General features: G+C 42.3%; 1 protein-coding gene across 2 annotated transcripts in view; it reads left to right on the forward strand.

Annotated features, from left to right (window-relative positions):
• The window catches only part of PTPRG (protein tyrosine phosphatase receptor type G), a 595,254-nt gene that overhangs the window by 355,691 nt on the left and 213,853 nt on the right, over window positions 1-25,710 (forward strand). For both annotated transcript variants that reach the window (XM_073644646.1, XM_073644647.1), the window contains exon 6: window positions 10,224-10,290. In XM_073644646.1, the coding sequence (XP_073500747.1) occupies window positions 10,224-10,290 (67 nt within the window). The remainder of the gene's footprint in view (window positions 1-10,223; window positions 10,291-25,710) is intronic.

The following is a 25,710-nucleotide window of genomic DNA, read 5'->3' on the forward strand; positions in this document are numbered from 1 at the left end:
CATTTTCGCCATTGAAACACTAAGCAATAGAGAGAGATGACTGTCAGCTGAACAAGCTTTTGGTAACCACTACACAAGGCTTCTGAGCCCCTTTAAAATCACTGAAATTAGCAATGTTGTGTATGTAGGGCACGATATTGCCCAAAACTGGACGCAACACTCAAATGAATGGGGTACAGCATGGCCATAGTAACCCATATTCGTTTTGTCAATTTAGAGCTGTTTTATTCCCACCACTGTCCTCTTCGGATCCATCCCAATCTCGCCTAGAAATGCCCATTTGTGGGCAGGATTGGGGTTTCTAAAAATGTGGCAAATTCATATTTTTTTTCTAGTTTAGCCAAATTTCTTCAAGTCATGGACAACCCCTTTAAGTAAGGATGTCGAATAAACTCCTTTATCGTGCAAAAAAAGTGCTTGGTTTGTCTATGAAGTGATCAATTATATGGCTTACTTAAGGTTTGCATTATCCTTGCCTTGTATTCAAAATCTGTTGCTTTCTAGACACTTACCAAATCAATTATATTATGCAGCATGAAAATTTAATAAGAGCGCAGGAAGTTCAAAGACTATCGTCGCTTGTATTGCAATAACCCCCAGCTGAACATTGGTGTGTTCCAATTAGTCTCAACACCACTTTCTACATCTCCGAGAAGAGAGGAACAGTTCAAATGAGCTGCCTCTACGGGGAGTATGTAAAGCGCGCCGAACAACGTCTTAAACCACATCCTTGTCTTAACAACCTCCAGATGGACTGAAAATGAACCTTGGTTAAGTTCAATTGGTTTTTATTCTAAGGAAGGTTGTAAAGCTCGAATTCACCAAAAGAACTAATTAGAGAACATAAGAAGTTCTATTAAAATAAAGCATCAGGGAATGAGCGTTACAGCGTAGAAGAAAAATGTAAAACCACACACGTTATTATCTTCAATTGTCGACAAAAAATGGTCAAGGTAAAACGTAAGCAAAATAAAGGCGGCATTTATGACCCATCACTAGGAGTTTCTCCTTTTGTGGTGAGGATTGAGTGGAGGAACATGATTGCTCATGTCCACTGCCTTTCCATTCTTTGCCTACTGGCATAAGTGAGATACCCGAGTACAGCGCTCAGCTATTTCTATATCAGGAGCATGGGTATAATTGACATTGCAAAGCTGTGTACTTGCATCATATATGGTGTACACATGGAGCCTCTTTTACGTAGCCATAGTGCGTTGATCCAATACATTAACATTCGCCACACGCAATGCTCACACGAGACAGAGGGACCGATTTACTATTGAGTGCACCTCTGATTTGGTGATAAATGTGCAAAAACTTGGAGCATTTTGGCTTAAATTGTTGCTCCCTGTTTTAGACTCTTTTTTTATTATGGGTTCTAGACCCTTTTTGTTGCTCGTTCTTCAAATACGACAATGTGCACCAAATTTTGTGCAAACTTAGACACAAAAAGTAAGCCAAGCAAGAGGTGTGTAAAGTTGGGCAAAAGTGTATTATAGAATCATTAGAATGGTAGAGTTGGAAGGGACCTCCAGGGTCATCGTGTCCAACCCCCTGCTCAATGCAGGATTCACTAAACCATCTCAGACAGATGTCTGTCCAGCCTCTGTGTGAAGACTTCCATTGAAGGAGAACTCTCCACCTCTCGTGGCCGCCTGTTCCACTTATTGATCACCCTCACTGTCAAAAAGTTTTTTCTAATATCTAATCTGTATCTTCTCCCAAGATTTATTCCTAAATTTTGAGCCACTGTGGTTGAAGCTGCTGAGGTCTAGTTGGGACAGAAGTGCAAAATAGGGCAATACCGCAAGAAGAAATAAGAGCGGATAACAGTGATGTTCTCACCTGGGGTGGTTGTGTATGGAAACAAAGCCTTTAAGAGCCTTAAAATCCATGGCTGCAGGAAAAAAATCTTCCTGATAGCAAATCACATTAGTGCAGATATCGGGGTACCTGGGCTGCTCTTGCAGGAATGAAGAATCCTCAATAGTTTAAAATGAATGTTATTACACCAACGCGTTTTGGTGCAGACTAGCTCCTTTTTTCAAGGTAAAAAAACAATTCTCACTTTTTTTTAACCTTGAATAAGGCACCAGTTCGGCGCAGGCCAGGTACCGTGTTATCTCCAATGGATTGTGGTTGAGATGGTACTTTTTCAGACTGGCTAGTCTTGGTCTATTCTTGCACTTCTGAAATTCTAGACTGGCTGTGCGTCTTCTGGTACAAACTTGTTCTGTAGACATGTTTTGAAGTTGTTGAATTCAGGTCAGGAGACCCATGGCTGATCCAGACATTGTCCACACACAGACCGTGAATTGCACTCACATTTTTACTGTCTAAATGCAGAACAGGATTAGTACGGTAAATCTGCATCAGTATGTCAATAATTTAGGAAAAGGTACACTACCCATTATTGGTACATTTATGCCCCCAAACGGTGTTAAATTAGACAGAGTAGCCATTTAAAGCTTGGTGTTAACCTCGACCAGTTTATTTCCTGGGGAGTATGTGATTTTAGGTAATACGGTATGTCTTTCCAAGACGTATTAAAAAATCAAGAGTAATTGCAAATGGTGAAATCTGCAGTAAAAAAATCTACAACATAACTTTGCATCCTGTGGGTTAAAACTCTTAGTTTGTCAGTTTAAGCTGCAGATTTCAGCGTGTGTATGATATCAGATGAAAATTTCATCCACGTTGCGTCAAGGGAAGTGAGCTAAAAATCCGTTGCAGAAAATCACAAACCCTTAAGGCTCATTCAAATGTCCATGCCGATCAGTATGAGATTGACCTGCAATGCACGGAGTGGCCGTGGCTCTCCTGACCGGAGTGGGACAGCCTCATAGAGATTCTGGAAGCCATCACGCTCTGGTCAGGAGACCCGTGGCCAGTCCCTGCATTAGCGGTTTGCACTTAGACCGATGTGCACGGGCATCTGAATGCCCCCTAAGGAGGAGTACAAACCATACATTTCCGGTGCCTTTCTATGTTCTGTAATACCGTGCCAAAAATGCAGTGGTTCAACTGCAAGTTTGGAAGTTCGTGACAAAATAAAGCACAATGAATGTATTGTCTAAACCAGTGGTGGACAACCTTTTTTTTGGTTTAAGTGCCAAAATTTGTGATTGTACCACTTCCAAGGATGACACTAAATTTGAAGGGGTATTCTGATCAGAGCTATATGTTGACAGTACTTAATATGATATAATCTGTTAAGTGGGGGTTCCATTTTTTTGAACTTCACTATTGTAGACAATCAGGCTCCTTTGTGCCTCTCTTTAGCACTCCCGAAAAAAGGAGCCAAGATGACCATACAATGATTGCAGCAATCCCTATAATTTCAGAGTTACTGAACACAGAGGAATCTGAGATGGCTGGGGACCACACGGAATGGAATCGCAGGCCACAGGTTGTCCACCACTAGAGTGAAGGTGAAAAAGGAAATCGCCAGCTCACCAATGTTTCCAACTTGGGATTTTGGAGAGCCTGTAGGAGAAGCTGTTGCAAGGCGATGATCGATTTGAAAAAAAAAAAAAAAAAGTGGGTTCATCAGCTCGATCCACATGGATTAAAATTATCACTTTATTCCAAACATTTAAAATTCTTTGAAAAGATACTGACCATCAACGCGTTTCACGCTCTGTACGTTCTTAAGCATGATGAAGCTTGAAACGCATTGATCTGCACCCTTTCACCAAGTGTTCTATAAATTTTAAATATTTGGAATAAAGTGCTAATTTAAACCAATTTGGATCAAACTGGACAACCCCACCTCGTGTTTTTTTTTTTTTTCAGTAGATCACTCCTGGTGTAAACCCAACCTTAGGGTGAATAGATGTGGTGCGCGTTTGGTGTAGTTTTCCACCTCGTAATCCAGCATCGCCAAAGTAAATTTGATTTTAAAAATTTCACTAACCTGTTGCGGAGAATTTATTCCAAGCACATTGATCTGACGGTACAACTTTTCAAATAGTCAACATGTCGATTTTAATCCTTGTAAAACACTCGGATATTGGTGTCTTTTATTTATTTATTTTTTTTTTGTACAAGTTTGGATGCATATGTACTGCGCAGAATCCTCCCCACCCGTTACATGTGCATCTACTCTTAGATTATCGTATGCTTACGTGCGCGTAGATCTAAATGGATCACTCAACCTGCCTTAATTTTTTTCATGATCCCAGCCGAGTGAATGGAAGATCAAGATTGCACTTTTCTCGGCACACGTTGCGTTTCTGTCTGGATGGCCTTATCAGCCACTTCTCGGCTCTGGTATCTGTGATTGCACAGCACAGTGTTCAGCCAGAGAGATTCGGTGGAAAGATGAGCTGATAATACCCTGTTACATGGTCAGTCTGCCTTCTGCAACAAAGGCAATTACCTGGAGAGAAGAGCAAATTTCACTGACCACTGCCATATTCTATTTTCGATTTTCATCAGTCTTCCTTCCCATAGTCTGAATCTTAGCACTGGTGCGCTATAAAATGTCTAAGAGACAATGGATTGCATTTGCGTCAAGCGGCGTCCTTGATGTTCTCGCTGAAGTCATCACGATCACATGTTCCCCATTACATTAGTGTTCTCATAAGTGGATGGGGAATTGTGAACATAAAAGTCACTGTCTGCTTTTAAAATCTCATTATATCTAACAAGGACGTGAATTTACCTATTATTATGTGAGACATTGACTTACAAAGTACTCTGACACATGAGACTTGTTCTGTTTATAAGACCGAGCATTGGAGATCCCTCATGCACAAGGCAAATGCCGCTAAACCCTTTGTAAAGTGCATGTCTCCTCAATTGGATTATTTTATTTTTTTTTTTAGAGGCGGATGATTTATTACATCTGATGAAGTTGCTTAGGGCCAGTAATAAGTTCATCTTGGGTGTGGTGCTTTACAAAACTCACAGATCTAAAATGTTAATAGGATTGTATAAGGTTAGAAAAACTTTCTGAAATGGCTAACGTCTCTACAGATGGGTCCATCCCATAAGCCATGTTCTACCTCCGAAAGTCAAAAAGAACAGTTTTTCAAGCGGAAGACACTAAATTCTCCTTTTCTCTGGAGTTTTGAAATTTTTGTGTGTATTTTTTTTTAACCCTTTAACGTCTCCCTGACTTTGATGCCGTGCTCAGAGGAAGCGTGACTCTCGCGCGAAACGGCTGTCAGTCATTATTGTCTCCGCAATCTCTGTTAATGGAACCGCCGTAAAGTAATAATTTTGATGCACAGTGGTGAGTGTCCTGTATTCCATATAAAATAAATTAATCAGATTGGGAGGAAGAAAAAAAAAAATTAAAATGCCAGAATTGCAGTTTTTCGGACGCCTTCACTGCTGATACTAGTAGTATGTCTGTCTGTATCCCAGTAAAACCATAAAATGCCTGTCTCTTAGTAATCTAGTGCTGAGAAATCTAGTACTGAAGCCACATGCAAATTATCCTGCAAGTGCATTGAGGGCGTGTGTCCATATTCTGAGCGCAGCACTAGTTCAGTAGTATACTCGACGTGACAGGTTCCCTTTAAAGCTTCCTTTTGTGTAATCTGATTTGATGAGTGCAGGTAAATGCAGATGAAAAACCTAAATTCTGTATTATTTTTTCCTCTGGTTACTGTCAGATACTGTAGTGCTGTAAGTGTACTCCCTCTCTGATACAATTAGCAGTCCTTGGCTGAATACACCTGTCATCTTCCGTTGACATTCGAGTGCGCAGTGCAGTCATCCATAGTCTCACAGTCACCTAGTGCCGGGAGTCAAATCGCATCACCAAATCTCAGCTCAGACAAAGTTTTGTTTTCTTGGAAGATTTCTCATTCTATCAGCCGGTATGAGGCACAATCTTCTCCGGGGAAAGGTACTAAAAGGGGTTATTTCAACTCAATCTTCTCTGTGTCTTTCATGACATAGTGAGACTCTCAGAAGAACATGTAGATCTATAAAAAAAAAAAAAAAAAAAAAAAAAAAAAAAAGCTAAAGTAACGATCTTAGTCCATTAAACCTGCATTGTCAGTTCAATTCCATACAAATCCAGCAGAATAGAAATCATGGCACGCTCCATCAGTCTCCATATGTATGGAGGTGATCTTCCTTCACGTTCCTTTTTAAGGATTTCTTATGTTAAATAAAAAAAAAAAAATATGCAAAATCTATTGAAGGCTGAATGGCTCTGGATGCTGTGTAGTGGTCATTCTTGGGTACTGCAGTTCAACTTGCATTCACTTTAATAGAAGCTGGGCTGCAATACCCAAGAACGGCCATTGCACTTTGTACTGTGGTCTACTGGCTTTGTACATTGTTTTCTCCTGGCTGCAGTGGGACAGCTGATTGGGGTAGTCAGGTGTAGGACCCCAACCAATCTGATATTTAAAAACCTACTTTAAAGATTGATGTTAATAGCCTAAGTCCTGGCCAACATCTTTAAAAACCAGTTAAGGATTATAATACTTTAGTGCCTATTATTTTATTTTTTTTTTCCTTCTTTACGTGACCCCTAACTTTCATATTAATTATCTATTTATTTTTTGTCGTTTTGATTTTTACCTGGTATTTTAACCCCTTCCTGATTTGTCACATGTATGTACAGTACATCACATGTTTGGTTTGGGTATAAGGAGTGGGCTTAAACTCTTAAAGGTCAGCTGACTTTTCAGAATGAGTCTGTATATGAGGAATAACATTTTTGTCTGGTCATTATGTGACTTGTGTTCGGCATTTTTCACCAGTTTTTCCCTTTGTTCCCTTTTATCTCTAATTTTCAGTTGCCTCGGAGCTAGTGGGTGTAGAGTAGCTGCTATGATGTCTCCCATGCACAACACAAACGGAGAGATGGATTCCTGCTCTTCTTTCTCTGTAACACAAATGCAAAAGCAAGAAATGGTTTAAAGGGCTTGTCCACTACTCTGACAACCCTTTCTGAATCCCTGTGTTTCCCCCTTGACAAAATAATAACACTTATACTCAACTCTGGTGCCGGTGCCATTCCAGCGGTGTGGGCACTGGCTCTCCCGGGGATCGCATGACATTGTCACGCAATCCCTAAAACCAATCATCTCTGGATTCACTCTCCCCGCCTTCTGGCGTATCACATTTCGCAGCAGTCGTCACTTCCTTCGGATCTATCTGATAGATCCAAAAGCGGGTATAGTGAAACCAGTGCTAATTGGCCGCAAAGATCGCCGGACATGATAATGTCTCTGGGAGAGCCAGAATGGCACTGGAGCCGAGTAAATGTGTTATTATTTTACAAGGGGGAAGCGTAGAGATTCAGAAGAGGTTGCCCAAGTAGTGGACAACCCGATTTAATTAAAAAAAAATTACCTACACCTTTTTAGGCTAGGTTATGAACTGTTCGTCTTTTTCAGACTTACACAAAAAACGTGGTCATCCGTGTAATGTCTGAAAAAGTCAAATACTGGCAGGACTCATGTGGGTGAACCTAGATTTTGTCTCGCCAGTCGCCACATCTTTAAAAATATCCTATATTTATCCTACACTGTGAATGGCGAAAAATAAAAAATTACGATATTGCTTTTTTTATAATCGTCTCACCACCCAAAACAAAGATGAAATAAAAAGTGGTCAAAAAGTCCTATGTGCCCCAAAATGGTTCCAATAAAAACAACTGCTATATGGTGATGAAAAAAAAAGCAAAAAAATAAAGCTCAAAAATAGCATAAGCTGAAAGGGATTAACGTCACTGTAATTTTATTTTTAGCTGAAAATGTAAATACAAGTATTTGATGGGTTACCTAAGATTTCCATGTTCAGTAGGATTCAAAAAGGACATCTTTTTTTCATTAGGTCTTTTATTGATTTTCCAAAGCAAATCTGTTTCTTCCCATAGAAATTTCTTGTCGACCACTAAGCATAGTTTCTCTTTTCACCTCAATAGGTAATTTTTCTCCATCACGAGTTGGAAAAAAAAACAAAAAAAAAAACCCCTTTATTTTCTGCTTAACCAAGGTCTGTAATTAAATAGACCATTCACAGCTGCACATAGGTTGATGCATCCAAGGTATTAACTTTCATTGCAGGAAAAGCATTTAAAACCAGTAGCCGTTTTTATAAGATAGACTTCATTCCGATAAAATGTTACCCCCCGGTGGGTCATTTCTCTTTCTCAACGGTTGTAAGGATTGAAAGATCTTGTACACTGCTGCTTAAATAAGCAGACACCGTTCGGCGGGAAGGAATCATATTATTTTCTCAAAGGAGAGTAAGTGGTCCGGTGCACTAAGATTGCTTTAAATAAAATTTCAGCTGTCCCACTTTACCGTTCAGCAAATGACAAATTCTATCAATCATCCTGAACTTTACTAGTTCTTTTTTTTTTTTTTTTCTATTTTCTCAACTGGTATCCAACTATACATATTACTTCCTTTTTTAATTCTCTTTTTTTTATTTTAGTTTGATTCTTTATATTTCATCCCATTGAGGACATTTTCGTTTATCAGAGAACCATAACTTTTAACACTTCCTGCCAATGTTACTCCATGCATTCTAGTTCAGGTTAAGATGAGATAAGGCTGCATTGTCAAGTCCAAGAGTTGCAAACACAGAACATCTTTTAATGAGTGCCAAAAAGACTCCGGTCACGATTCACGTAATGGTAGACATCGTTACTGCACTCACAATGGTGTTTTTATGAAAAAACTGTTCTAAATCAACCAAGACTGGTGTTCACGAGCGGTAAGATTTCCAACAGTTCTGCAAGGTTCATGATGAGTTCCCCGAGTGGCTAAAGTAGTTTTGAAACACTTAAAGCCAGAATATTAGACTCTCTAACATCCAAGTCTGTTTATGACTATCGGTGAAACCATCTCCTCTGATGGTCTCTGGCTTATTCAGATCTGTACAAAACATATTTTTTTAATACCTTGGATTTTTCCAGAATATATGTATTTTTTTTCCCCCTATATTCTGTTTTGTCCCATATATTGGTCGAGAAGAACAGATGGTTCTTTTTTTTTTTTTTTTTTTACTCCTAAATCTGTATTTCCAAAAATTATTACATAGGAAACTTTTTAGGTTTTAAGATGAGAATTTTAATGTAGGTGACTAAAATGATACAATTTGAAGGACTTTTATTGGAATCTGAATATTTTTCTCATAAGTAAAATTTTGAAGGACTTTTAGCGGAATCTAAAGATTTTTTCCAATAAGTAATTTTTTTTTGTTTGCAGGTGGTTTACAGGTGAATGGTTTTCTGCTAGGACATTTAGCTCCTCCTGGTCAGATATTTGCAGCAGTGGTCTTCAGCATGAGGCTTTCCAGCTGTTGCAAGGCTAGGACTGTCGAGATATTTTGAAAATTGTAATTTGGCAACAGCATAGCTTAGTAAATTACTGTGCCACAGGACAAGTAGACTACCATTAAATTGATCTTTTTTGAAGTTAGTCTTTTTCATATCATCTCAAAGTTATACTCATCACCCTACACTGTACTCCTTTCCCTTGGTAGATTGCAGCCAAGTCGAGATTTAAACCTTGCACCGATGTAGGGTTGTCAAGAGCTAAGACCAGGATTGGACTGGTCCACCAGAGAACTGGAGAATCCTCCGGTGGGCTCTGGCTTCTCCTTCAGGAGAGTTCATCGTGCAAACCTTGCAGTTGCTATGGGGCTCTTGAGTGGGGGAGAAAGATGGACCCTCAGAATGAAATCCTCTGGTGGGCCCAATGTTCTTCAGTCTGGCACTGGTTAAGACCCATTGAGATTGGCCATTTTTGACCCATTAGCAGATATATAGAAATCGATCAATGCTTTTATAACTGGTCCATTCACACTGACAAAAACTAACCAGAAGGACGATTGATAATTCAGAAGTAGGTTTAGATGGGTCAGTAATTGGGATTGAGCATTTTTATGAACACTCATTCGCTGATTAATCTGTATAAAGGTCCAATACTTGGAACAATTTTTATGCTCCTACCAACATACAGGCAAAATACGTTTGGCCCAATGTACCAGAACCAAATAAAAAGAATTCTAACTATAAGCAAAATCTTTACTTGCCAGCTTTCAACTTTACAATACTGTATAAAAAATAAGAAATTAAGATGTTATGGACTATAGAGATGCATTTTCGATATATGGGACCAATTATGTGTTTTTGCCAAACCAGAAGCAGCACATTTCTATATCGGATTCAAATAGGACAATGACAAAATGATAACTTTGTCCGTTTTAATATTTTTTTTTCCTTCTGCTTTTTATTTTAGGCCACACAGAAAAACAATCCTGCTCTGGATCCTATTATTCATGGACTGAAGGGCGTTGTCCATCATGGTAAGTGGTCCTATATGTTATTAATGTTCTGTTTCTTGGAGATATACAGTTGCAACATATATTCATGTGCATGAGGGGGGGGCTCGCTTGTCTCGAGAGAGCAGGGGGGCCCGCTTGTCTCGAGAGCGGGGGGGGCCCGCTTGTCTCGAGAGCGGGGGGGGCCCGCTTGTCTCGAGAGCGGGGGGGGCCCGCTTGTCTCGAGAGCAGGGGGGGCCCGCTTGTCTCGAGAGGGGGGGGTCCTTTTGTCTCGAGAGGGGGGGGTCCTTTTGTCTCGAGAGGGGGGGGTCCTTTTGTCTCGAGAGGGGGGGGTCCGCTTGTCTCGAGGGGGGGGGGGGTCCGCTTGTCTTGAGAGATGGGGGGGTCCTGCTCGTCTCGAGAGATGGGGGGGTCCCGCTCGTCTCGAGAGATGGGGGGGTCCCGCTCGTCTCGAGAGATGGGGGGTCCCGCTCGTCTCGAGAGATGGGGGGGTCCCGCTCGTCTCGAGAGATGGGGGGGTCCCGCTCGTCTCGAGAGATGGGGGGGTCCCGCTCGTCGAGAGAGATGGGGGGGTCCCGCTCGTCGAGAGAGATGGGGGGGGTCCCGCTCGTCGAGAGAGAGGGGGGGGTCCCGCTCGTCTCGAGAGAGAGGGGGGGGTCCCGCTCGTCTCGAGAGAGAGGGGGGGGTACCGCTCGTCTCGAGAGAGAGGGGGGGTCCCGCTCGTCTCGAGAGAGAGGGGGGGGTCCCGCTCGTCTCGAGAGAGGGGGGGTCCCGCTTGTCTCGAGAGAGGGGGGGGTCCCGCTCGTCTCGAGAGAGGGGGGGGTCCCGCTCGTCTCGAGAGAGGGGGGGGTCCCGCTCGTCTCGAGAGAGGGGGGGGTCCCGCTCGTCTCGAGAGAGGGGGGGGTCCCGCTCGTCTCGAGAGAGGGGGGGGTCCCGCTCGTCTCGAGAGAGGGGGGGGTCCCGCTCGTCTCGAGAGAGGGGGGGGTCCCGCTCGTCTCGAGAGAGGGGGGGGTCCCGCTCGTCTCGAGGAAGATGATCAATGTAAAGAATAGAAAATTTAGAAAAGCTTTCCAATTTTAGTTGCCCAGGTTACATCGTTTGTAGATTAGCATTGCTACATTTCTATAAAAATTCTACAGCTTAATCCTACATGTCCAACATTTTTGGCATGGGGGGCACTCCGTAGCTTAGGATGCCTGTCTTCATGGTGAAGTGCCCCTAATGAACCAAAAATGAAAAGTCTTTATCACTTTGCTGCGCTGCACGAGGCCGGAGTCTGAGTTACTGATAATATTGACACATTTATTATACGCTTTTTCTTTTAAGTGAAAAGGAACATTTTCCCAATCTTTTATTGTTTTTGTTTTCCAGTTTTTGCTTTATTATTTTTTTACGAGTGCGCTCTCACTTTTTTTTTTGTTATTCAGCCAGCTATAAAAGAAAGTAATTTTGAGTCATTAATTCATGTTTGCTTGTTAGTGTTTGGTAAATGACAGGCATTTTTATGTTTGTAATTGTCAGTGAATCATGTCGCTTCTCAATTACCTCAAACTTTAAAAAAAATAATAAAAGCCTTCATACAAACAAATTCCCAGCAGTTTAGTTGATGGTAACATTGTGCAGCTGGATTATTATTATAACATGAAAAGATTTGATAAATGAAAAAATACACAATTGTGTCAAACATGATTTATATCTATTTGGTTTTCAAATTAAAGCTGATTTATTACCTGATTTCACAGTATAAACTGCATCAATTATACAAAACTGTAGACCGGATGAGTCTGATGTACTTGCTATGAAGAAATCCATGTCAGATTGTCTGTATAATCCTGATATTAAAATTAGCATTTTATGAGGTGAGCGAGCAAACGAGTCCAAGTGTTTTCAGTCTCCATCCACCCAGCCTGACATTTGTAATTTATCCTGAGTATGTGTCACAAATGTGTCGGTTGTGACCGTCTCTCTGGAGCCGGCTGTAGAAAGTGACTACGCTTGGCAGTGCAGATGCCTTCTTGATTCCCTCATCTCTGTGGGATAGTCTTATCCTTCTTCCTTTAGGACCCAGCAGTGACCTCAGCCTGCTGCTGCTGATTGACACACCCTTGCTGGGTAGTTTAAATAGTCTGTTTCTCCAGAGAGTCACCGGTGATCTATTTACCTCTATGTTGGCTTGGAGCACTAGCAGTTGGCTAGTTTCTTCTCTGGTGCCCTTGGTGGACAGTTGGCGTTCTCTCTGGTGTCTGCTCAAGTTAATCGCTTGTCTTCCTTGTTGTCTCTAGTTTGTAGTGGGGCCTGACTAGTGCTCACCCCTCCCCCTCCCTATCTAGGGCTAAGCTCTAGGGACATACAGGGTTTAGGGTCCTGCTTAGCGATGGGTGTGGAACCTTTATAAGGACCATAGAGTAGACAGGGTGATAATAATCTTCCTAGGGGTCTCCACTCCCCCGTTCCCTAGTGTTTGGGCTTCCTCCCCCACTTCTCTTCCTGTTGCACTTAGTCTTTCCCACACCTTGCATGACAGTAGGGTGAGATTTCAGCAGCCTGGAGGTGGGGCTGAGGAGCTGGTAATCGGTCTGCGTCGGTGGAGATTAAATGTAAACTTTAAATGTCAGACTGGTTATATGATGATTTTGAAAGTAAGTACACCAGCCTCCCCTGGTCTAAGAGATCTATTCATTAATATATGTAGTTTGTATGGTGAAGTCTGTCATCTTTATAAACCTCGAGAAGGGCCGGTCACCTATGAATAAGAAATTTTGTTGGCGTTAAAATAAAGGTTGGATTTTTCTCTCACTAGTGAAAGTGCCGTTTAAGCAAATTCCCTTGCGTATTTAATATTTTGAAAGTAGAAACTTACTAAATTGTAGAAAACACTTAGACATCCATAAAAACTTATATCCAGCAATGCTTCATCCCTTCTAAACTGACCCGCAGCTCGTATATAAGCGCTGCATAGGCACAACGGCCATTATTTGATTAGCAAGGTTCAAGCCCATATTTTACCTGAAAATGGATTTGTGCTAACAGTAAGCAATTTGTTTCTTTTCAGTCACGGCTCCGGGATACATAAGTTATAAATCATTACAAGTTACTATACATCATCCATATTAGCACCGCGGCACAGAGTGCTGATGTTTCCATCCTGCTATTTATCTTGTGTATGGTCTGAAAATTCTCCTCTTAGAATATTCTGTTCCTCCATAAATTATTTGTCTTGGTGTTGTGGTGATAATCATAAATCAAAGCTGTCCATTTGTGGAAATCATTTTAAGTTTGCAGAACATTATTTGACGAGATTTCTATCTCTCGATTAAAATTAAGCAGTTTGTTGGGATCGCCCGGATTTTGGATACATTTGTCTCAAGGTTAATAAGAAATAATATTTTTTGATACTTTTATTAATAAACACGTCAAAGGAACACTCCAAGCACAATGGATATCGCATTATGCCTAGTCAGGGGGGAGAGACAACCAATCAAGGACTGTCTTGTTCTTTCTTGGAGTTTTGGTTCTCCTTGCAGAAATCCAGCTGGTGTACGGAACCCTGTGGGGTCAATGTCTGACCCATTAGAAGTGTCTTGAAACATGCCTGAGATCAGATTTCAAGTTCGAGATATGTACCTCACCTTAAGACCCTACCTTGGTCAATCAATTTTTCCTAGTGTTCTTTGAAGATTGCTAGTGGTCTTTTCTTCGGTGACCCTTAAAATAAATGGAAATACTCAATCATTGCATAGATTTGTTGCACTACAGGTCACACGACCTAAACAATGTTACGTTGAGCTGTTGGTGTACCTGGAATGAAGACTAGAAGGGTCCAACTGCCGTAAATTATGCCAACCTACACCATAATCCTTGAAGTAGGACCAGTGTGATGTTCCCTTGTGAAGACCTCTTCAAGGCGTTGCCCTTGTGGACACCAGACCAATCTTCGGCTATAATTGCCTCCAAGACAAAAGCTGAAGACCTTGCTAAAGAGCATAGACCTTCATTCCAGCCTCCATTGAGGTCATGCTCTACTCCTTGTGGCCTTTCAGAGAAGTGACTTGAGGTCATAAAGTGGCCTTCACATGGAAATCTCACTCTGATCCCTAGTTCTGCGATTATGGTGTGGGGTTGCATAATGTACGTTAGCTGGACTCCTCCATTCCAGGTGCATGAGCAACTCTGCATTACATTGATTTGGTGGTGGAACAAGTGGTTCGGCCATTTCTGCGAAGCGTCCAAGGTGACATTTTTCAACACATTTTACTTTTTTACTTGCTTCTGTGAGCAGCCTGCGTAGTCTAAACATGCTACAATGGCCTGCAGCGTCTCCAGAGCACATCTGAGATGTCATTGGTCGGCTATTGCAAAGGGAGCTGCCAGCAGCAGATCTTGATGATTTGACTAAGTGCATTAATAACATAACATGCCAAGGTCTGTAAGTGCGGGGCTTTCTGCACGTGGTGCTCATACTAGTTACTGACTAATTTTTTTTTTTTTTATCATTTGCATACAATTAACTTTTCTATCGATCCTGTAATTTCCAAAATTCCACGACCTTTCCTTCTTGGTGTTAGATTTCTCAACAGTGAAATTGCATGTCTGTTTTGCATAACAGCCTGCATAAGCAAAAAGGTACGCAGCCTATCGACAGGTGTGCTGTTGTGGAAAAAGCCATCTATGTTTTTTTTGTTATCCTGCATCTCTGCAATCTTCAGAAGTTTGTGGCATATTTTCATCCTCTACCTGTTGTAGAGAGTGCACGGTATTTCCCAGACTTCCCAGCCCGTTTCTTCTTCCAAACCTATTAAGTCTGACCCCAGAAACCAAATATAAGATAAGGCGTGGACCACATGGATTTTTTTATGCATAGTTAATTATTTAATATGAAGCACTAAAGCCGGGCCGTACCTTTCATGTTATATATCAAACTTATGTAAGGTGCCCCAGCGAGGTAGTCATGGGCGAGCTGTAGCCCCCTCTCGCTCTGGCAGCCTACAGACAATTTGTGTCCTCCCTCTGATGTGTGGCTGTGTATGTACAGTTTTGGCCCCTCTAATCCTCACTCTCCTTCGCTATCCCCACACCCCAGCACCCTCTAACCAAATCATCATCTCTTCTTCCCTCCTTCCTCCCCACCTAACCTCATCTACAGACCTGCTCCTCAACCTCAGATTAATCCTCCCAAAACATAAAACAAGCCGGACACTCTTTCTCCCACCTGCTGTCCCTCTCTCTGCTTCTCCTCACTGCTGGCGACATATCTCCCAATCCTGGACCCCCACAGCTTGCACCTTCCACCAATTCTCCCACCTGTCGCATCAAACCAAATGCAAACTACCACAACCCCTCTTACGCAAAACCTGTCCCCCTGACGCCCACCCCGCTGCTCCCTCTCTCTGGAGCACTGTGGAATGCACGCTCTGTCTGCAACAAGCTCCATTTTGTCCACGACCTCTCTACCTCTCGTCATCTCTTTTTCCTGGGCATCACAGAGACATGGCTAACACCCTCTGACACTGCCTCCCCTGCTGCGCTGTGTTATGGCGGCCTCCACTTCACCCACACTCCTCGCCCTGGAAACAGACAGTGGGTCTTCTCCTCTCTAACAACTGCACCTTTAGCCCTACTCCTCCTCTTCCCTCCTTTATTCTTACTACTTTTGAAGTCCACTCTGTCCGCATTTACTCTCCCTCCAACCTCCAATTGGCTGTCATATACCGACCTCCAGGCTCGGTCACTGCCTTTATCGACCAATTCTCCACCTGGCTTCTTCACTTTCTCTCGGCTGACATTCCCACAATCATCATGGGCGATTTCAACGTCCCCACTGACACTCGCCAGTCAGCAGCATCAAAACTCTTGTCGCTTACTTCATCCTTTGGACTTACTCAGTGGTCCTCCTCAGCCACCCACACAGACGGACACACACTAGACCTCCTCTTCACCCGACTCTGCTCCCTATCTAACCTCACAACCTCCCCCTACCCCTATCTGACCACCACCTACTCACATTCTCATCCCTGTCCTCCTCACCTGTCACCCATGTCCAGCAACTAGCACACCCCCGCAGAAACCTTGCACATCTAGACACTCACACACTCTCGGACTCTGTTCTACCACTGACATCCATATCCTCACTCCATGACACAGACAGCGCCACTGCTTTCTACAATGCCACTCTCGCATCAGCTATTGACTCGGTCGCCCCTCTTATGCATGGCAGAGCGCGACGAGTCAACAGGCCACCCTGGCACAACAACCTCACTAAACAGCTTCGACAAGCGTCCAGGGTTGCGGAGAGGCGTTGGAAGAAAACACATACTCAAGAGGACTTCACTGCATTCAAACAAGCAACGCTCGCATTCAAATCAGCACTCACCTCTGCTAAACAGGCCTACTTCACAACCCTCATATCTTCCCTATCCTACAACCCCAAACAACTATTCAACACTTTCAACTCTCTCCTCCGCCCTCCACTGCCCCCTCCGACCTCCATCATCTCTGCTGAGGAGTTTGCCACACACTTCAAAAACAAGATTGACCAAACACGGCAAGTCTTTACTGTCCGACCACCACAACCCCTCGGTTTTCCACACCACTTCCCTACCCCTATAACCTCCCTTCCCAACATCACGGAAAGAGACCTTACTCATCTCCTCTCCAAATCACACCTCACCACATGTGCACTCAACCTCATCCCATCCCACCTCCTCCCTAACCTCACCCCCACACTCATCCCATCCCTAACCCATCTCTTCAACCTATCACTATCCTCTGGTACTTTCCCTGCTGCCTTCAAACATGCCAGAATCATGCCCATCCTCAAAAAGCCATCCCTCGACCCATCCGCCCTGTCCAGCTATCGCCCCATATCTCTGCTCCCATTTGCCTCCAAACTCCTTGAGCAACACGTTCACGCTGAACTTTCCTCCCACTTTTCATCTAACTCTCTCTCCAACAATCCGGCTTCCGCCCCCACCATTCCACCGAAACTGCCCTTACCAAAATCACCAATGACCTACTTACAGCCAAAGCGAACAGACAATTCTCTGTACTCCTTCTACTTGACCTGTCTTCTGCTTTCGATACAGTTGACCACTGCCTCCTACTGCAGACCCTCTCTTCCTTTGGCGTCAAAGACCTTGCCCTATCCTGGATCTTCTCATACCTTTCTAACCGCACATTTAGCGTCTCCCACGCTACCTCCTCACCCCGCCCCTTCTCTGTTGGAGTCCCTCAAGGTTCTGTCCTAGGACCCCCTTACTCTTCTCAATCTATACCCTTGGCCTGGGACAGCTCATAAAATCCTATGGCTTCCAGTACCATCTGTACGCTGATGACACCCAGATCTACCTCTCTGGCCCAGACGTCACCTCTCTGCTGTCCAGAATCCCAGCATGTCTAGCAGCCATATCCTCCTTCTTCTCCTCCCGCTACCTCAAGCTCAATGTGGACAAAACTGAACTCATTATCTTTCCCCCATCTCGCATATCTTCCCCACCTGATCTATCTATCACAATAAATGACATCACTCTTTCCGCTGTACCGACAATCCGCTGCCTCGGAGTAACCCTTGACTCTGCCCTGTCCTTCAAACCCCACATCTAAGCTCTCGCCACCTCCTGTCGCCTCCAGCTCAAAAATATTTCCAGAATCCGTCCTTTCCTCAACCCTAACTCTACTAAACTGCTTGTGCATGCCTTCATCATCTCTCGCCTCGACTATTGCAACATCCTCCTCTGTGGCCTCCCTGCTAACACTCTTGCACCCCTCCAGTCCATCCTCAACTCTGCTGCACGACTCGTTCACCTCTCGCCTCGCTACTCCTCTGCTAAGCCCCTTTGCAAATCGCTTCACTGGCTCCCAATTGCCCAGCGCATCCAGTTCAAACTACTAACACTGACCTACAAAGCCATTCATAACCTCTCTCCTCCGTACATCTCTGAACTAATCTCCCGATATATTCCCTCGCGTAACCTCCGGTCCTCCCACGACCTCCTTCTCTCCTCCACACTTATCCATTCCTCACGCAATCTCCTCCAAGATTTCTCCCGAATATCCCCCATCCTCTGGAATTCTGTGCCTCAACAAGTCCGATTATCCACAACATCCGGATCCTTCAGACTTAACCTGAAAACCCATCTCTTCAAACAAGCTTACAGCCTGCCATGACCCCGCTGCCTCCTCAACAACGCCGAAGCTACTACTACTGCAACCCCCCAACCTACTGTCTACTCCCCATTCCCATAGAATGTAAGCCCGCAAGGCCCGAGTCCTCTTCCCTCCATACCAGTCTATCTTTGTTAGTCTGTTTACTGTAGTGATATTCTTATTTTGTATGTAACCCCTTATGTACAGTGCCATGGAATCAATGGCGCTTTAAAAAATTATTATTAATAATAATAATAATAATGTGCGGCTCTCCACTTACGTCAAACCATCCGATTGCGGCTGTCTCCAGGCATTTCTCTTCTGGGACCAGGGCAGCAATAAATTCAGAGAACACGAGGTTCTTAACCATAACTTGGACTTTACTCGGGGAAGAGGAATATGTACAGTATTTACAGGCAGATATAATGGATAAGGCCCGACAGGTTATTATCTCCCTCACAGGCGCTGGCAACATCTTCAGCCCTGGTTCCCTCTTTAGGTGAAGCATCTCTGTGACTCTAATCTCTAGCCCAAGAGACTCTTCTGCAATACCAACAGTGTTTCGGATCCAATATCTCCCCCACGTCTTAGCCTGGAGTCCTATTTATCTTCCTCTGCTTCCTGCAGACTAGAAGTGCCCCGGGTCCTCAATACCTCTGTTGAGTTTCTCCAGCCGGCTAACAGAACTCTTGCGTAGGGAGACTTTTACACTGGTGATCCCACTGTCTGAGGGTATGGAGCTCCCGTCTACCCTAGCAGCCACCATATAGTCAGGCTGCCCGTACAGTTCACTGTCCTATCTCTTACTGACTCATCACTTCCTGCTCCTGGAAACTAAGCAGGGATTTTCCTAATGTGCCCACCCTCTGTGGGCTGCCATCACACAGCATTAACCCCATCACTGTCTGTAACACTGCTAGCAGACTCAACCTGACATCTGCACCCAGGACAGTGGCATCTTGTGGCTGGTTACAGGTACTGCAGCCCACAAGGAATTATGCCAGGAACAAGCTCTATAACACTCAAGGCTTGATCAGGGCACTAAGTTCCCCCTCTACTCTACTGACTGGACCACTGAAGCTAACCCCTTAGCTTGGCCTACCAACAGTTAAGAGAGGTCTAACTACGGGAACACTTTCTTTAACTACTTCAGTGCCGAAGGAAGGCTGCGTCCTTCCCCACTAATACACTTACATAGCACCTATGCATTAATTTTACATATCATCTGTGTATTGCAAAGTAGTTTGGTAGCTGTAAAAATCTCTTGTATTAGTGGGGGTTTTTTCAGCCGAATTCATGAATATTTATATTGATTAAATTTGGGATGCAAAAGGCTGTGTTGGCCTTTTTTAAATAAAATTAGCCCAAAGCCATTTTAAGATACTGTCTGAAAACAGAGAGCGTTAAGATTGATAAAAGGTGGAATGGTTCAATGGCAGCAACCGGAATAGTGCAGAAAAGTTACAATGGAAACATTTCTATGGAGTATGTAGAGTCTTCTTCAGTTTGCAAAAATCTTCTCCTTGAGCTTTGGACCGTGATATATACATTTATATATACATCTGCAATTTTGTAACATTGAACCTAGAAATTATAAAAGCACAATAAAAAAAAATAAAAAAACACTTGACCAAAGATTTTCACAGGGGATAAGTTTGTCACGAGCTCTACAATTATTTCTTTAAGAACCTAAGATAAAAACAAAATGAGCAAATACCCTGTAGTAAGTATATAAATTGTAATAGTACATGTAAATAACATAGGGCGCTCAGTTAACACGGTTTTGATAAAAAAAAAAGTGTAAAAGCTATCCTACCGCGACAAGGTGACCCCAATTGGGACGGTACCTAACTCTTATAATTTACCTCACTATTTGTCAACAGACGTAAAAATAGATAAGAGCAGGATTGGGTCCAGTCTGTTTAGACACCTGCCTGTGTGGAAAGCTATATAAACAAAATGAACAGCCCAAAAAAGAAGCCATGACCGTGTCTGTAAAAAGTACAAAAAGCTAAAACAAAAAAATTGAGCCAGAGTACATGTTGGTAGAAGTGCGGTGCATAGGTGTGCATTCTCACTGTGGCCATTTAACAGAACCGGAATAGAGCGGAAAAGTTGCAAATGGAAATGCCTGTATGGAGTATGTAGGGTTTTCTTTGATTTGCAAAAATCTTCTTCTTGAACTTTTGACCCTTTTACATTTATATATCTGCAATTAAGTAACTTGGAACCTAGAAATTACTTATAAAAGCACAGAAAAAAAAACACTTGGCCACAGGGTCTCACAGGAGATCATTTTGTCATGAGCTCTACAATTATTTCTTTAATGGGGTTGTCCATTGCTAGGACAACCCCTTCTTAAAGTAAATATTCGACCCCAATAAAATAGAAAAGCTCATACTTGCCTCCTGTGCCGCTTCCCTTCCAGCAGTGACAGCACTCATGGTCCCGGGGCTGTGATGCGGTGGAATGACATGTGATGCCCGGTGTCCATTCAGCGCTGGCATCACAGTCTCTGCCTTCAGACAAACTGAACATGAAGACCAAGTCTGGGTTCAGCTGTAGCCTTTGCTTCCTCTTCGTGTTCAGTTTGTCCGAAGGCAGACACTGTGATGCCAGCGCTGATTGGGCACCGCGCATCACGTGTCATTCCACCACATCACAGCCCTGGGACCGCGAGTGTTGACACGGCTGGAACGTAGCCGACACGGGAGGTGAGTATGTATTTTTTTAATTTTATCGGGGCTGAACATTTAGTTTAAGAAGGGGTTGTCCTAGTAGTGGACAACCCCTTTAAGGCTGTTCATGGGCTGGACTTAATAGCGGTGGGCTTAGTGTATTTGGGCTTTTATTACAGACAGATTAGTGGGGGAGAGCTCCTAATTAGTGTTGAGTGAGTATGTTCTATTAACCCTTTTGCCGAGTATGCTCGGCTGAGCTCCGAGTATTTATAGCTGCTCGGTGATATGGTTGAATCGCTCCCATGTGCATGATTTGCGACTGTTTGACAGTTTTATTACATGGGAGGAATGTCTATTTCTTACACATTCCTCACATGTAATAAAGCTGTCAAACCGTTGCAAATCATGCACACGGGAGGGATTTAACCTTATCACCGAGCAGCTATAAATACTCGGAGCTCGGCCCGAACATACTCGGACAGAACATACTCGCTCAACCCTACAATACTTTAAGGTGGTCATACACAATAGAAAAATGTCAGTTTGATGGGATCATGAGACTAATGTGTATGAGATCCCCTGACTCTTCCCCCAATAGTTGATCGGTCATAATGAGATTTGACATGTTTGATAGAGGACATTTCTCTTGTGAGGTCTGGCATTGGCTTTTTCCAATCTCAAAAAGCATACTTGGCAGAGCAGGCATATTTTTGGGAAGTCCCGAGTAAACGTTTTTGGTTGTTCAATCTTCTAGTGTGTGTGTCCAATTTTGTGGCCAAACTTAGGATTCTGAAAAGAAAGCTGGCTGTTCTCCTGGGACACATTTAGAAGATTTATTTTATATGTATCGCATAAATTAAGTTTTATTTTAGAGCACCTTCTCTATTCCAAGACACAAAGTTCCAGTAACTCTTTTTCAAAGGAGGCAAAACTTATGGTGTTCGTTCAGTAGAACGGGTTTCTCTAGTCTCGTGAATGAAAATCTGAAGCTGGGTGACACTTCTGGATTAAAACAAATAGCGTTTAGGATTAATTATCCTACTTTCTAAGTCATTTAATGTTGCAGCTGTGAACGGCAATAAATCTGTAGGAAGTGAAAAATAGGTGTACAAATCTTTCTGGAGAATTTTCTGTTCCAATAATATGCCCCAGGCATAAAATAGAGAAATCGTTGCTGAACTCTTAATATATTCACATGAATATATACATGTTTTTTTTTTTGTTTTTTTTCAGTAATTTTCAGTTAGGATTTATCTTCATGAAATAATTTTCAAGATGGCATTCCAAAATGTCTCTGATGTAGTGGATGGGAACATATTGACGTACCGAAGCCCCAACAGCTTTCCATTTTGATGTAATAATTTTCGGAGACCTATTTATTACAAAGTATCCCTGTTTATGCAACGATTTGGCAGCGTCCACGAGACCTTGTCCAAACACTTACAGTCTAGTTCAGAGTGCCATAGAAAGATTAAAGAGGTAATTCAGTGAAATTTTGGCAGGCTGTTTGGAATTCGATTGACTGTAAGAGTCCCAGAGGAGTCGACAGAACCATCCCTCAACTTTCCGTAGAACAACAAAGAGTAGACAACATTTCCTGTCTTCATCCAACTTTTCCGTTTTTTCAGTCTAAAATAAGCACAGCGGAGTCATATTTTGCAATCTCCAAAATTGACTGTAATATTAGAGACTTTGAGAATGTAGGACGTTTGCCCAATGCATTTCATCAGATTTGTATGCCTTGCTGGAGACCATATTGACCGACATTAAACCAATTCCTGTGAGAATGCTTGAGCGTAAAAGGCAAATCTAAAATTGGATCTATGAAAGTCTCTTAATATTGGCAAAAACTAAAAATTCCTATTTTGTCATTTGAGCCTGTAGAACTCTATTCGCTCCCGTTTTATTTACCTGCATGGCACCTTGATCATTTTATAGGAAATACCCCAAATGCCAAACCTTGTGACCATCTGTATCATTTATTACATGTGAGGTCACCAATACAGAACATCACTGGGAAGAAAGAGGCATCAAAATATAATAAAGGGGCAATTCATGTAGAAATTAGATAGCACCAAGTTGCAAAGTATTTTTATGGGTTTACAAAAGTTGCATTAGCATTTTCTTACGGAAGAAGGAAAAGGTACTGCCATTAGGGAATATAGATGCAAATGAAAGGGAAGGGTAGTGTGGGGGTTCTTGGTCTATACAATGCTTTGGTAGAAAGAACAGGGAAAATAAGCTCCAAATAAAATCCAAGACCCAATATTTCCCAGGAAAACATTACTCAGAGCATCACACTGATTGACTTCTTCCTATAGTTCAGCATGATGACATCTATTCACTTTATATATATATATATACACTTGACCGCTGCCATCCTCATGGTATAAAAGAAAAACGTAATTCATAAGACCATGCCACCTTCTTATATTGTGCTGTAGTCCCTGAGGAATCAACTTGCGAAACGCACGTTGAGGTGTGTGGCAGGGGAGCAGGAAGTCACGATTCAACATAACCTCAATATGTATTGTATTATATTATATTTAATATTATGGCACTATTTTTCCAGGTATGGCGATTTTGCCAATTTGATACATTTTGTATTATCTTTTGATCTTTGCATCACATCTTCTTTTTAGGAGTTGTTTTTTGGTGATGTTTTGCTCCTTCTGCCTACTACCATTTTTTACTTTGGGTTTATTGATGCAAAAAAAAGTTAAAAACAAAGTAATATTAAATATACTATAATACAATACAATATTGAGGTTATTTTGACTTGTGACTTCCTGCTCCCCTGCCACACACCTCAACGCGCGTTTTGCAAGTTGCTTCCTCAGGGACCACAGATCATTAATTACATTTGGTTTATTGATGCCCAAAAAAAAAAAAGTTAAAAACAATGTAATTAATGATATAATTGGTGTTAAGATTTCTTATTGGAGTATTTTTATTCTATCTCACCTTCTTATATTGTGCTGTGTTCAAGTTTTGATGCTCATTTTGCCCATTGTAGATACTTTTAGTAATGGAAGTGATACATGGGAATTATAACTGTTTTGTTAGCTCGATGGCCTCGTAAACACCAAGCTGCAACGCTCTGTGTGTCCGGACGCCTTTTTATCGCTAACTTTTTCATTAATCGGTGATGCAGTATTTCTTCTGTGACGATGGACCAAATGGGCAAGCTTTTGTCTCTAGCGCACACTGCTCGAGCCTTGAGTGCTATTGACTTACACATCAACTTCAAAAACTAACTGGTCACTTGGAGTCTAATATATTTCTTCCTTCGATAGGGCCAATCAAAAGTCTTTTACTTTTTATTACGCTCCTAACATTAACGGCTATTCAGAAAATTAATTTTTTTCTATTGTTAATATTGGGGATGGCATTACTGACTTGTAGAATACAAAGCAGCTGCTTCTCCAACTTATGATTTAATTCCATCTCCTTTTTATTTCTCTGATCTATTTTCTCCTTAGTCATATATATTTGTGTAGTTTCCAAGGGAGCGCGTTTGGTTTCCATCACCTTGGGATGACCCGCAGTGCAGCGGAGATCAAAGCAGTTACTACAAATAGTTTAGACTAGAAGAGTGAAGTTCTGCTTTTGTGTTTGGGCAATTGATATAGAAATGAAAAAAAAAAAAAGAAGAGGATCAAGACATAAGACTGGAGGGTTTGGATGTATAGGGAGCTCGCCTTTGTGCTCCTCCAATCTATTCGTGGGGAAAGTTAAAACGTTCTCTTCTCGGTACTTTCTGCTCTACATCGGGGAATGGATGGGACTCGGACAAGAGTAGATTATTAAAGTAAACACATATTGTATTGCAAGATGTAACCGAAGAGCGTGAAGATGGCAATGAGTGAGCTGGCGGGACTCCTTGACTTCACATTCTGCCTTGGTTATAATTCACAAGACTGGAGCACAATGCGGTGATCTTCCTTGAAGTGTTGTATTGGATTCTTTAGAATTTCGCATTATGTGCTTTCATGTAGATAGAATATACATTGTAGCGACGGAAGCAGCTATTGAAGAAGCGAGCCGCCGGCTATTACCGGGGACGGGTTCCTAGGGAGCAGTGTTGCTATTAGCGGTGGCGGATTGTGTCCCACACACTTTTGCTTAACTCTTCTTTCTGTATAATAATGAATGAATGGAAGATGTTCTCCTGCGTAGAAGATTAGAGGGGACATGATTTTAATCCTTTGAAATGAGCGATGAATGAAGATATCCCACACAATTAGCCCTTCGCGTCATTGACTTTGGCCAACGAAAAGAGAAGATTATAGAAGTACCCACATGACTTGTGCTCCAAAGTACAACTTTGCCATCCATAGGGTTTCTTGGCAGTAATATATAAAATGTGTGTGTGTGTGTGTATATATATATATATATATATTATTTATATACAGTACAGACCAAAAGTTTGGACACACCTTCTCATTTAAAGATTTTTCTGTATTTTTATGACTATGAAAATTGTACATTCACACTGAAGGCATCAAAACTATGAATTAACACATGTGGAATTATATACTTAACAAAAAAGTGTGAAACAACTGAAAATATGTCTTATATTCTAGGTTCTTCAAAGTAGCCACATTTTGCTTTGATGACT

This window comes from Phyllobates terribilis, unplaced genomic scaffold (assembly GCF_046119375.1).
Source record: "Phyllobates terribilis strain yellow unplaced genomic scaffold, ASM4611937v1 Scaffold_8__6_contigs__length_399053987, whole genome shotgun sequence".
Taxonomy (NCBI): Eukaryota; Metazoa; Chordata; class Amphibia; order Anura; family Dendrobatidae; genus Phyllobates; species Phyllobates terribilis.